General features: G+C 41.6%; 1 protein-coding gene across 1 annotated transcript in view; it reads left to right on the top strand.

Moving 5' to 3' along the window:
• Positions 1 to 13712, top strand: part of LOC124622951 (nose resistant to fluoxetine protein 6-like) — a 185072-nt gene that overhangs the window by 130666 nt on the left and 40694 nt on the right. Inside the window, exon 10 of the mRNA XM_047148741.1 lies at positions 7259 to 7401. Coding sequence (XP_047004697.1) covers positions 7259 to 7401 — 143 coding nt within the window. The remainder of the gene's footprint in view (positions 1 to 7258; positions 7402 to 13712) is intronic.

Here is a 13712-nt window from a genome sequence, read left to right as displayed (position 1 = left end):
TACTGTTTCACAACGAAGTTCTTCAGCCGGCCGGTGTGGCCGAGTGGTTCTAGGCGCTTCAGTCTGGAACCACGCGACTGCTACGGTTCGAATCCTGCCTCGGGCATGGATGTGTTTGATGTCCTTAGGTTAGTTTGGTTTAAGAGGTTCTAGGGGACTGATGAACTCAGATGTTAAGTCCCATAGTGCTCAGAGCCATTTGATCCATTTTTTGAAGTTCTTTAAATCGTACCACCAGTTTAATGAACAGGAACGTGTAGTCCCAATCGAAAGTCATTTAAGCTCTACAGAATCAAACTGTGTCATGTAAACATTTCAAAAACGAGCTCTTGAAAAATGGCACTAAAAAGCTGAATACCTGTTACCGTTACACACACATACACACTGTTATTTACATCCCGATTAAATTTACCATCTCTCGCAGAAGTGTGGAACTACAAAATTTTTATCAGACAAAGCAAAATAAATCAGTGAACGCATGGAGTAGAGCAACACAACACTGAATGTTAGCAAGCATCAAATTTGGACTTCATATTTGTTGGTTTCAGAACGGACCGCCTGTATTTTGGCTATTGATGTTTTTTATTTCACAGTAAAGTTAGTTTTTTTAGTTTCACAAGGCTTATTCTTTGATAACCTATCCCCCCTCCCCCTCCCTGAATCGAAGCCCACACACGCTTCAATAAGTTGCTCGTAAACTGGAGATTTGAAAGATTTTTTTGAATCATAAGTGTGTAGTACTTGTCAATGCAGTGTTCTGGGAAAAAATAAGATTAAAATACTAAATTTAAAAAACTGGTGTGATTCATCAAAATTTTACAACTTTTTCAAAGAGAATATTATTTATGTTAGAAATTAATTAAAATATGTGCAATATTCTGAAAACTCACTATTAAATACCTAAAAATTATGAAAACAATACCTCTGAAATGTGAAAGTTAGATCGTTGCTGAAGCTAGTTCCAGTGCTACATCGAAGAAATATATCGCTGCAATGTTGTGATTTACTCTCATATTATTCCACTTATCCCACATATTCCAGACTGTAGGATATGTTGGTATAATACAGCATGTTCTAAACACAATTTAATTCAAAATTATTAAAAACAAATGGAAATTATCTTTATTTCTCGAAGACGTGCTGACACAGCGATAAACACCTTTTTCAAAGCACATGCTTCCAGCTACTGGAAACATGCAGAAACGCACATGGTCTAGGCAGGGCTTCCCAACCTCTTCAGCTGGCGGACCCCTTCTTCAGTCGAAAATCCATGGCGGACCCCTAGTCAGTCCAGAGCACAGGAACTTTAAATTTCAGAGTGAAACCCATGGGAACTGAAAGCTTCTTAATCTTAATGCAAGTGCCATATTCCCAATGACCCCCCTCCCCCCCCCCCTCCCCCCGAAGTATCAATAGTCTTTCATTTAGAGATGAATAAAAACAACTTGAAATTAACGATCCAATTTGAATTCCCAGTGTATCCAGACACTTACTAGTGGATTTACTCCCTTTGTTCAACACACTATAGCCTGATTAAAATTACTTGGTAATTGACATTTCACACGTTGGAGCTGCCTTCCTCCAAGAGCAATCAACGTCACGTCCAAACTGTTCGCTGTTGACAAGCTGCTGCTTGTGGTCTGTTCACTTCCACTGTTTGGCTACTGTTATGTAAGGAGCATGCATATTTCGTAACAGTCGTGTGTGTGTGTGTGTGTGTGTGTGTGTGTGTGTGTGTGGTTGTGTGTAAACGTGTAAACCATTCGCCCCGTTTACATGCGTTTCCAAACTCAGATTTCGTAAGCCGATGTCCCAGTTCCGCTTTTGGTTGGTCAGGTAAACACTTTAAAATCTGCTTTTATAAAGCCATTTTCCAGTTCCACTATCGATTTTCGTGCCCATGTAAACAGGTCGGAAAGTCTAGTTATTTTTACGTCTTTTCGTAGCTATTGAGCGGCAAGCGGCAGGCGGCATGACAACAGTTTAGCCACAGCAAACAGCTTCAACTACTACTTGGACATTATATCGAGGCACTCAGCCTCGACTGTAAACAAATTAGGAAAACAAACAGACTCTCTTATTTCTATATAAGAAGACAAAGCATTTCACAGAACGTAAGACTTTTTTCTCAAAGAAAACAAATCTGGCAGAGGAGGTTTACCTTTTACAATGTGGCACGTGGAAAGTCCTCATTTGTTTACGCTCGCAGCCAGTTGCCACAATATAGTGTCATCAAGTAATTGTAATTGAAGTATAGGCAGGCCATATTTTTAAGTGAAAGGACGGAATATATTATAAAGAAAAGAAATTAGCTTTAGAGATCATTTTAATTTTCGTAACAAAAATATCAATGCCAACAGAATTCAATTAATAATTATTTTGCAAATGATAGAAGACAGAAACAAAATTCCTACAGAGTTATAGTTCAGGTACGTTCACAGAGCATCTACAAAGAAAAATGTTTTCTTCTTTACTATAGATGAGTTTGTAGGAATAATAATGGAATCCTAATGTGATGGTTGAGGGTGCTTCTGCTGACACAATTTTGAAAGATTGGGTTCAGTTCTTGACCACTGGAGACGGATGTCTGGTTCCGCATCTAGACAGCTTCGGTACTTAGTTTTGTGGGCAGCGTAGATCGAGAATTCAGATTCACGCATGTATGTTGTGGCAAACGGAAGAAGTACACGTTTTGCCTTTTCAACAACGGGGTAGTATTTTTTGCAATCCAAACGGATCCAAAAGTATGAGTAACTGTCAATGTCAAAACTTGATTTCAAGATAGGGTCTGTGGCAATTTCTATCAACAACTCATATTCATTTAAGGATAGAATGTTCGGCTTTTTGGATACAGTGAATGGGTTGACCACCCATTCGTATTTCTGCAACTTCTCATCTTCAGCTGTTGCGAAATAATGCTCCAACAATGACATCAAGCTTCGGAGATGTTCCAGGATTTGATGAAACAAATTCTTCCCAAGCGCCAATGTTTTGTTTTTCAAAACTCCTTGAGAAGAGGAAAACACTCGACCTCCCCCTCCTCGACACTCTCTGCCCAAAAATTGATTTTCCTCTTGAATGCTCGGACTTTGTCGATAGCAGTGACCTTTATTTCACTTTGCCCTTGGAGTGAAGTATTCATTTCGTTCATTTTGGAGAAAATATCTGACAAATAGGCAAGTATACACTGCCAATTTTCGTTATTAATATGGTCTGCTAATTTCGTGTTATGCTCCAAAAGGAAAGCTAAGACGTTTAATCTTAATTCGTACAACCGAGAGAATGCCATCCCACGTGAGAGGCACCTCACTTCTGTGTGGAGAAGCAGGGAACGATGAAGGCTTCTCATATCTTCACACAGTATTGTGAAAAGTCTTGACTTCAACGGCATTGATTTTATGTAGTTAATGATTTGAAAGAATTCGTCTAAAACTTTCTTGAACGAAACAGGCATTTGTTTCGTAGCTAAAGCGTATCTGTGGAGAGCACAATGACTACTGCTGCAATTCTTGGCGTTTTCTTTGATTTTCGTTATTGCTCCGACTGTAGGACCCGTCATAGCTTTTGCACCATCTGTGCACACATCTATGCAATTAGACCATGAAACTTCGTTAGTCCTTAAAAAATCATCCAATAGACGTAAAATTTTACCACCTGTTGTGTTGGCAGGTAGTTGTCTGCGCAAGAAGAGGTCCTCCTCAAAACATCCAGAATATTCATAACAGACAAAAGCCAATGAAATCGCTCATCCTGCAACATCGGTGGATTCATCTGCCTGCAGAGAAAATGAATTGTGTTGGATGCGAGAAACAAGAGTGTCTTTCACATCATATGACATGTCAACAATGCGTCTCTTCACAGTATTGTTTGACAATGGCACTGAAGATACAAGCTTTACTGCCTCTTCGTCTAGCATGCAAGAAACAGTATCATTAACACACGCTTTATGAGATTTTCTGCAATGGTATGAGTTTTGCCTGTTTTTGCCACTTGATAACTAACCAAGAAAGAAGCTTTTAATGAATTTTCATTAATTGTTTTTGCTTGAGTTTTCATGCAATGCTGAGAGGCAGCTAGTTCAGCACCCTTCCTTTTGAAAAAATCGATGTCTTTAGCCTGGAAATCCGGGTGAGTATCTTCAAAATGATGGCGCAATTTAACTGGAACCATTGAACTGTTCGGAAGGACTTGCGCACAAATTACACACTGAGCTTTACCCTCCTTTGTCTCCATAAAGCCCATTTCTTTCGTTGCACTTACGCCTCTTGGTTATTCCACTTCCAGAGGAAATTGCAACCCATGGAGTACTTGCAGCGTTTTCACATAATAAATCCGTCTGTGGAGCTTCTTGTGACTGTTCTTCCTTTGGTCGTCCTCCCTCCTCATTCATTTCAACCGGAAACTGCGCTTGTTGTGAAGGCGATGGAGAAACTGCACCCTTCTTCAATGATCCTGACTTCAGCCACCGATCCATGTTAGAAGTAATAAACGGGTCAAAAATCGACTTATGAAATAGGTAGTGCACTGAAAAAGCAAGTTTAACATTTAATGATGCCTGGTGCAGCATACGTGGCAGCGAGTGCTGTGATTGGTCGACAAAGCTCGCTCCGTCCATGCGTAAAAGGTTTCAGCGCATCTAGTGCCGTGAGCCGGCGCACATACGACCCCCGTATTGTTGCGAAACGGTCGATCAGAGAAGCTGCATTCTCCGGCACTAAACTGTGTATGCGTTCTCACTTAGGAACCGCAAAGGCTGCTTGGGAATACGACCTGAAGTAAAAGTACAAATATTTTTCACACGAAAAGAAATAGTGGTGAATTTGATTTTCACATTTTTATTCAATAATTTTACTCATTATTTTACACGATTTGGTGAAAGGTGGACGCGGACCCCCTAGAAAGAGCCGGCGGACCCGTAAGGGGTCTGCGGATCACACGTTGGGAAGCCCTGGTCTAAGATATATGATACAATCACGACAGGGGGTTTATTCCCTAATCTAGAAATTGGAATCTAGCTTATATGCTACATACAATTAAAAACTGAGCAGGCTACGCAAGACACCGTTTGATTAGGTTTTGTTTCAGGCAAACATGTTTCAGTGCTTTCTGTACTATCTCCAACGGGTTTTATTTATTTTATTTCTGATAATTATCATTAATGTTAACATACCTTGAAGTTATATGAATTTTGGCTTAAAGGAGCAATAACTAAGCGTCGAATTTTACGTTAGTTTACATATACAGCTAAAGACACACGTCACAGATTTGAGGCCGTAAATGTCCCTGTGCTGAAAATTAAGACTAGGAAACCAATTCGGAAGTAACATAGTTACACAGTTGTTCACACACCTCACACGATGCTGTCAGATATGTATTCGCGTATTGGTAATCATGTGGCTTGTCATCTGCAAACAACGAAACCTTTTCAATTTTTCTGATTTCCTCCATTTCAGATTTAAAATCTCTCCATTACATCGCGTTATTTGGGATGTTAGTTACGGTTTTTGATGCTGTTGTCTAGTTACCTTGTTTTGGCTTGTTATAATATTTGTCCCTTTTGTTGCTGCCGTTTGTACCGCTTACACTCGAATTTGATGTATTTCATCTGCAAAATACGACGTTTCTGCGGCCATTTCACATGGTATTATAGATATGTGATGTTTGTTTCGTTGCATTTTGCTTGAGGAACACCACGAGATTTCAAAGTGTTGCTGACATTGTAATTGTTTTGCTGGTGCGTGAGACAGAGAGCGGGTAGGGAGGGGGAGATGCAAATAGAGTGAATCATAGAGAGGAGGAGGGACGACAGTTTAACGTGGAGAGTAATCATAAGTCGTTCGCCTATTGATATGAGGTGTGAAGTTAAGAATCTTCACGTTCAAACATGAGTTAGAAGCACAGAAGCTGAAGAAATGAATTAAAATTTGTGCCAAGGCTGGGGGCTCGAACTCAGATTCTCTGAGGTTCGAATCCTCCCTTGGGCATGGATGTGTGTGTTGTCCTTAGTGTAAGTTAAAGTTAGATTAAGTAGTGTGTAGGCCTAGGGACCGATGACCTCAGCAGTCTGGTCCCATAGGAACTTACCACCAATTTCCAATTTTCCTTTCGCTTTTACATCGGCGGTATTTTGATGCTGTAGTCTAGCTACCTTGTTTCTGGCGTGTTTTAAGTATGTGTTAGAGTGGCCACTGGAATAGGGTAGTCTGTGCACCTGTGTTAGCCACACAGCCAGGTGGTGTAGGGGCTAACACATCTACATCTACTACATTTCTACATCTACATTTATACTCCACAAGCCACCCAACGGTGTGTGGCGGAGAGCACTTTACGTGCCACTGTCATTACCTCCCTTTCCTGTTCCAGTCGCGTATGGTTCGCGGGAAGAACGACTGCCGGAAAGCCTCCGTACGCGCTCGAATCTCTCTAATTTTACATTCGTGATCTCCTCGGTAGGTATAAGTAGGCGGAAGCAATATATTAGATACCTCATCCAGAAACGCACCCTCTCTAAACCTGGACAGCAAGCTAGACCGCGATGCAGAGCGCCTCTCTTGCAGAGTCTGCTACTTGAGTTTGTTCGTGCGGTTCTAGGCGCTGCAGTCCGGAACCGCGGGACTGCTACGGTCGCAGGTTCGAATCCTGCCTCGGGCATGGATGTGTCTGATGTCCTTAGGTTAGTTAGGTTTAAGTAGTTCTAAGTTCTAGGGGACTGATGACCTAAGATGTTAAGTCCCATAGTGCTCAGAGCCATTTGAACCATTTTTGAGTTTGCTAAACATCTCCGTAACGCTATCACGCTTACCAAATAACCGTGTGACGAAACGCGCCGCTCTTCTTTGGATCTTCTCTATCTCCTCAGTCAACCCGACATGGTACGGATCCCACACTGATGAGCAACACTCAAGTATAGGTCGAACGAGTGTTTTGTAAGCCACATCTGCCTTGTAAGCAGGAGACCTGGATTCAAGCCCCGACCGTGGTACAAATTTTAACTCATTTCATCACAGATAGTATCTAAGATAAAGGCGAGACTCAATATATTTCAAGGGGAATGTAATTCTATAAGTTAGAAGCTTATTTTTAGATGATCTCTTCTATAGTTTATTATGACGCAAGAAGGCATTTTTCTGTATGTCGAGCACATCACCTTGCCGCTTCCAGCTGCGATAACACGCTATGAGGACGCAGCTATGTAACATCTGAAACGCAGCTCCATCTCGCGCAGAGGTGCTGTCCCTGACACGGAGCCGTGTTGCAGGGTTCGCGTCGTCGGTGCTGTCTTGGCGGCCCTTCCAGCCGCTGGGCAGGCTCACGTACAGCGCCTACCTGGTACACTACACGATGCAGAAGTGCAAGTTCGGCCTCCAGTTCCACGAGGAGTATGTAGCTGAGTCGCGCGTGGTGAGTACAGTCTGGGAGACCATCTGGAAAAGGAAGCCCTATTCGTTCGTAACACTGACGCTTGTTTACGGTAACGTCGAGTATCTGTTAACTAAGGGTAGTCCATATCCCATATCGACTACTTTGATTTTTATTGCTTTACCAAGTATCCAGGTGACTGCGTTTTTATTGTTTTGACGTTTATTAATTATCATATTCAATTTGCACTTAAATGGGAAATTTGTGTAGTAAATAGAGGATTTGGGAGCGGTAGCTGCTAGAACGTAATTAGATTGTGTCGTGTTTTCGCTACTTAGGAGTGGAATAATATAGCTAACGGCCATCTTTTCCACGCTCCCACTCCTGGACATTGAAGGATAATCCAGTGCCATTCAAGATGAAACGTCTGTCATTAGCGTACCAATAATCAAAATATGTACTTCCCTGCGTTTTAACAAAGTTCTTCCCTATTCGAAAATATAAAGTTCAGAAAGTACAGTATCGGTCAAAAGTTTTCGATCACCCACTGAGCAACACCAAGAAGGAGTTGTGTGATGTAAACGTAGGCGTGTTTCTACATCTGAAAGACGACGTCTATTCAAATTTCGAGTCAGTCGTATGAGAATGGCGCTACTAGCACAATTATGAGGATGCAAATCAGGCTTGCTTCAAATGCAGGCTGTAACGTTTATTACCTAGGAGACTGGACGTGGAGAGATGATGTTAGTCAAGAATGTATTTAAGGCTACAAAGACGGCATTATCAACACTTCACTGAGTTTGAATGAGCTCGTGTAATACGGCTACGAGAAGCTGGATGTTTCTTCTGCGATATTTTGCAAAAAATCTAAACAGGAATGTAGCCACTGTACATGATTGCTGCCAGCGATGCTCACGGGAATGTACGGTCGCAAGGAGACTGGCTTTCCGTTAGCCACGTGGCACTACCGAGAGGGAACCTGCGACAGTAGCGGTCGCGCGGTTCCAGACTGTAGCGCCTAGAACCGCTCGGCCACTCCGGCCGGCTTCAGCTCTTGCAGTCTTCGGAATTGTGTAGATGGTATTTTTCCAAAAGTCTGATGGTATATCGGAAGTGTTCTGTATGCTACGAGCCAACGCGAATAGTGGTTTTGTTGCCACTTCCCCCAATGATTTTAGGAATTCTGATGGAATGTTTCCATCCCTTTTGCCTAGTTTCATGTTAAGTCTTCCAAAGTTTTTTTTAAATTCTAATACTTGATCCCCTGCCTCTTCTATATCGATTCCTGTTTCTTCTTCTATAACGTTATCAGACAAGTCCTCTCCCTCATAGATGCGTTCACTGTACTCTTCCCACCTCCCTGCTCCCTTGTCAGCATTTGACAGTGGAATTCACGTTGCATTCTTAATGTTGCTACCCTAGCTTTTAATTTCACCGAAGGTTGTTTTGACCTTGCTATATGCTAAGTCAGTCCTTCCGACAATCATTTCTTTTTCGATTACTTAACATCTTCCATGCAGCCATTTCGTCTTAGCTTCCCTGCATTTGCTATTATTTCATCCCTCAGCTTCTTGTATTTCTGTATTTCTGAATTTCCGTGAACATTATTGTACTTCCTTCTTTCATGGATCAGCTGCAAAATTTCTTGTGTTACCCATGGTTTCTTCGCAGTTACCTTCTTTGTAGCTCAGTTTTTGTTTCCAATATCTGTGGTTGCTGTTTTTGGCATGTCCATTCCTCTTCAACTGCACTGCCTACTGAGCTATTCCTTATTGCTGTATCTATAGCCTTAGAGAACTTCAAGCTTATCCTACTTCTTTGCATATGGATTCTTCCTGACTAACCTCTTAAACTTCAGCGTACTCTTCATCACTGCTACATTGTGATATCGGTCTATGTCTACTCCAGGGTACGCCTTACAATGCAGTATCTGATTTCGGAATCTCTGTCTGACCATACTGTAATCTAACTGAAATCTTTCTGTATCACCTGGCCTTTTCCAAGATTATTTCCTCCTGTTCTGATTCTCGAATAGAGTACTCGCTATTACAAGCAGAAATTTATTATGGAATTAATTAGTCTTTCTTCTCTCTCATTCCTTGTCCCTAGCCCACATTCTTCTGTAATCTTCTCTTCTATTCGTTCCCCTACAACTGCATTCCAGTCCCCCATGACTATTAGATTTTCGTATCGCTTTACATACTGTATTATCCTTTCAATATACTCATATACTTTCTCTACTTCTTCATCTTGCGACGTTGGCATGTATACCTGAGTCATCGTCGACGGTGTTGGTTTCTTGTATATCCCGATAAGAGCCATCCTATCACTGAACTGTTCACGGTAACAGACTGTCTGCCCTACCTTCCTATTCATAACGAAAACTACACCCGCTATACCATTTTCTGCTGCTGTTGATATTATCCTATACTCATCTAACCAGAAATCCTTGTCTTCTTTCCACTTCACGCCACTGACCCCTATTACATCTAGACTGAGCCTTTACATTTCACTTTTCAGATTTTCTAGCTTCCTTACTATGTTCGTTGGTTATTCAATCTTTTTCTCGTGGTCACCTCCACCTTGGCAGTCGCCTCCGAGAGAGCCGAAATGGGGACTATTCCGGAATCTTTTGCCGATGGAGAAATCATCATGACACTTTTTCAATAACAGGCTACGTGTACTGTGGATACACGTTATGTGTTTTAATGCAGTGATTTCCATTGCCTCGTGCATCCTCATGCTGCTGATCATTGCTGATTCTTCCGCCTTTAGGGTAACTTTCCCACCCCAAGGCCAAGAGAGTGCCCTGAATCTCTGCCCGCTCCTCCGCCCTCTTTGACAAGGCCGTTGGCAGAATGAGGGTGACTTCTGATGCCGGAAGTCTTCGACCGCCAATGCTGATTATTAATCAGAATATAAGTGGTGGCGGATTTCGAACCTGGGACCGAGAACGTTTTGATTACTAATCAGAGACGTTATCTCTAAACCACTTCAGCCAACGGCACATCAAAATAACTCGCTTTTGCTTGATACCTGGTCTGCGTATAAAAATCATGCTCCTTTAGGGCAAACTACCCCTCCTGATAAGTGTGTAACATTGCAGTTCATACAACCTGGAACCACTGGAGAAATTCAGTGGCAGGATGTTTGTTTTTTCCGTGCCTATAAAACATATCATCGCATTATCTGCAGCTACACCGTAAAGGATAGCCAGTTCCACGATAAGCTTCATGATAAACTGTTTCACATTCATTTGCATGCTTTCACATTCCATCAGTTCTCATCACCTGTATACCAATTAGGTTTCTTTCGGAGTATGCTGATGCATTACCTCCATACTTAACAATCATATACAACCGTTCGCTCGACGAAAGATCCGTACCCAAAGACTGGAAAGTTGCACAGGTCACACCAATATTCAAGAAAGGTAGAAGGAGTAATCCACTAAATTACAGGCCCATATCGTTAACAGAAGAAATATTGAATTTAATTGATGAAAGGAGAAAATATAAAAATGCAGTAAATGAAGCAGGCAAAAAGGAATACAAACGTCTCAAAAATGAGATCGACAGGAAGTGCAAAATGGCTAAGCAGGGATGGCTAGAGGACAAATGTAAGGATGTAGAGGCTTGTCTCACTAGGGGTAAGATAGATGCTGCCTACAGGAAAATTAAAGAGACCTTTGGAGAGAAGAGAACGACTTGTATGAATATCAAGACCTCAGATGGCAACCCAGTTCTAAGCAAAGAAGGGAAGGCAGAAAGGTGGAAGGAGTATATAGAGGGTTTATACAAGGGCGATGTACTTGAGGACAATATTATGGAAATGGAAGAGGATGTAGATGAAGAAATGGGAGATAACATACTGCGTGAAGAGTTTGACAGAGCACTGAAAGACCTGAGTCGAAACAAGGCCCCAGGAATAGACAGCATTCCATTAGAACTACTGACAGCCTTGGGAGAGCCAGTCATGACAAAACTCTACCATCTGGTGAGCAAGATGTATGAGACAGGCGAAATGCCCTCAGACTTCAAGAAGAATATAATAATTCCAATCCCAAAGAAAGTAGGTGTTGACAGATGTGAAAATTACCGAACTATCAGTTTAATAAGTCACAGCTGCAAAGTACTAACGCGAATTCTTTACAGACGAATGGAAAAACTGGTAGAAGCGGACCTCGGGGAAGATCAGTTTGGATTCCGTAGAAATGTTGGAACACGTGAGGCAATTCTAACCTTACGACTTATCTTAGAAGAAAGATTAAGAAAAGGCAAACCTACGTTTCTAGCATTTGTAGACTTATAGAAAGCTTTTGACAATGTTAACTGGAATATTCTCTTTCAAATTCTGAAGGTGGCAGGGGTAAAATACAGGGAGCGAAAGGCTATTTACAATTTGTACAGAAACCAGATGGCAGTTATAAGAGTCAAGGGGCATGAAAGGGAAGCAGTGGTTGGGAAAGGAGTGAGACAGGGTTGTAGCCTCTCCCCGATGTTATTCAGTCTGCATATTGAGCAAGCAGTAAAGGAAACAAAAGAAAAGTTCGGAGTAGGTATTAAAATCCATGGAGAAGAAGTAAAAACTTTGAGGTTCGCCGATGACATTGTAATTCTGTCGGAAACAGCAAAGGACTTGGAAGAGCAGTTGAACGGAATGGACAGTGTCTTGAAAGGAGGATATAAGATGAACATCAACAAAAGCAAAACGAGGATAATGGAATGTAGTCAAATTAAATCGGGTGATGCTGAGGGAATTAGATTAGGAAATGAGACACTTAAAGTAGTAAAGGAGTTTTGCTATTTGGGGAGGAAAATAACTGATGATGGTCGAAGTAGAGAGCATATAAAATGTAGACTGGCAATGGCAAGGAAATCGTTTCTGAAGAAGAGAAATTTGTTAACATCGAGTATAGATTTAAGTGTCAGGAAGTCGTTTCTGAAAGTATTTGTATGGAGTGTAGCCATGTATGGAAGTGAAACATGGGCTATAACTAGTTTGGACAAGAAGAGAATAGAAGCTTTCGAGATTTGGTGCTACAGAAGAATGCTGAAGATAAGGTGGGTAGATCACGTAACTAACGAGGAGGTATTGAATAGGATTGGGGAGAAGAGAAGTTTGTGGCACAACTTGACTAGAAGAAGGGATCGGTTGGTAGGACATGTTTTGAGGCATCAAGGGATCACAAATTTAGCATTGGAGGGCAGCGTGGAGGGTAAAAATCGTAGAGGGAGACCAAGAGATGAATACACTAAGCAGATTCAGAAGGATGTAGGTTGCAGTAGGTACTGGGAGATGAAGGAGCTTGCACAGGATAGAGTAGCATGGAGAGCTGCATCAAACCAGTCCCAGGACTGAAGACCACAACAACAACAACATCGTTAACGTCGATATGCAGCAGGATTTTAGAACATATATTGTGTTCAACATTATGAATTACCTCGAAGGAAACGGTCTATTAACACAGTCAACATGGGTTTACAAAACATCGTTCCTGTGAAACACAACTAGCTCTTTATTCACATGAAGTGCTGAGTGCTATTGACAAGGGATTTCAGATCGATTCTGTATTCCCGGATTTCCGGAAGGGTTTTGACACTGTACCACACAAGTGGCTCGTAGTAAAAATGCGTGCTTATGGAATATCGTCTCAGTTATGTGACTGGATTTGCGATTTCCTGTCAGAGAGGTCACAGTTCGTAGTAATTGACGGAAAGTCATCGGGTAAAACAGAAGTGATTTCAGGCGTTCCCCAAGGTAGTGTTATAGGCCCTTTGCGGTTCCTTATCTATATAAACGATTTGGGAGACAATCTGAGCAGCCGTCTTCGGTTGTTTGCAGATGACGCTGTCGTTTATCGATTACTAAAGTCATCAGAAGATCAAAACAAACTGCAAAAGATTTAGAAAAAATATCTGCATGGTGCGAAAAATGGCGGTTAACCCTAAATAACGAAAAGTGTGAGGTCATCCACATGAGTGCGAAAAGGAACGCGTTAAACTTCGGTTACATGATAAATCAGTCTAATCTAAAAGCCATAAATTCAACTAAATACCTAGGTATTACAATTAAGATCAACTTAAATTGGAAAGAAGACACAGAAAATGTTGTGGGGAAGGCTAACCAAAGGCTGCGTTTTATTGGTGGGACACTAAGAAAATGTAACACACCTACTAAGGAGACTGCCTACACTACGCTTGTCCGTCCTCTTTTAGAATACTGCTGCGCGTTGTGGGATCCTTACCAGGTGGGACGGAGTACATCAAAAAAGTTCAAAGAAAGGGACCACGTTTTGTATTATTGCGAAATATGGAGAGAGTGTCACAGAAATTATACAGGATTTGGGCTGGAAA

Source organism: Schistocerca americana, chromosome 7 (genome assembly GCF_021461395.2).
Source record: "Schistocerca americana isolate TAMUIC-IGC-003095 chromosome 7, iqSchAmer2.1, whole genome shotgun sequence".
In the NCBI taxonomy this organism is placed as follows: Eukaryota; Metazoa; Arthropoda; class Insecta; order Orthoptera; family Acrididae; genus Schistocerca; species Schistocerca americana.
Note: the sequence above shows the minus strand (reverse complement) of the source record. Positions and strands in the feature narration are given on the sequence as shown.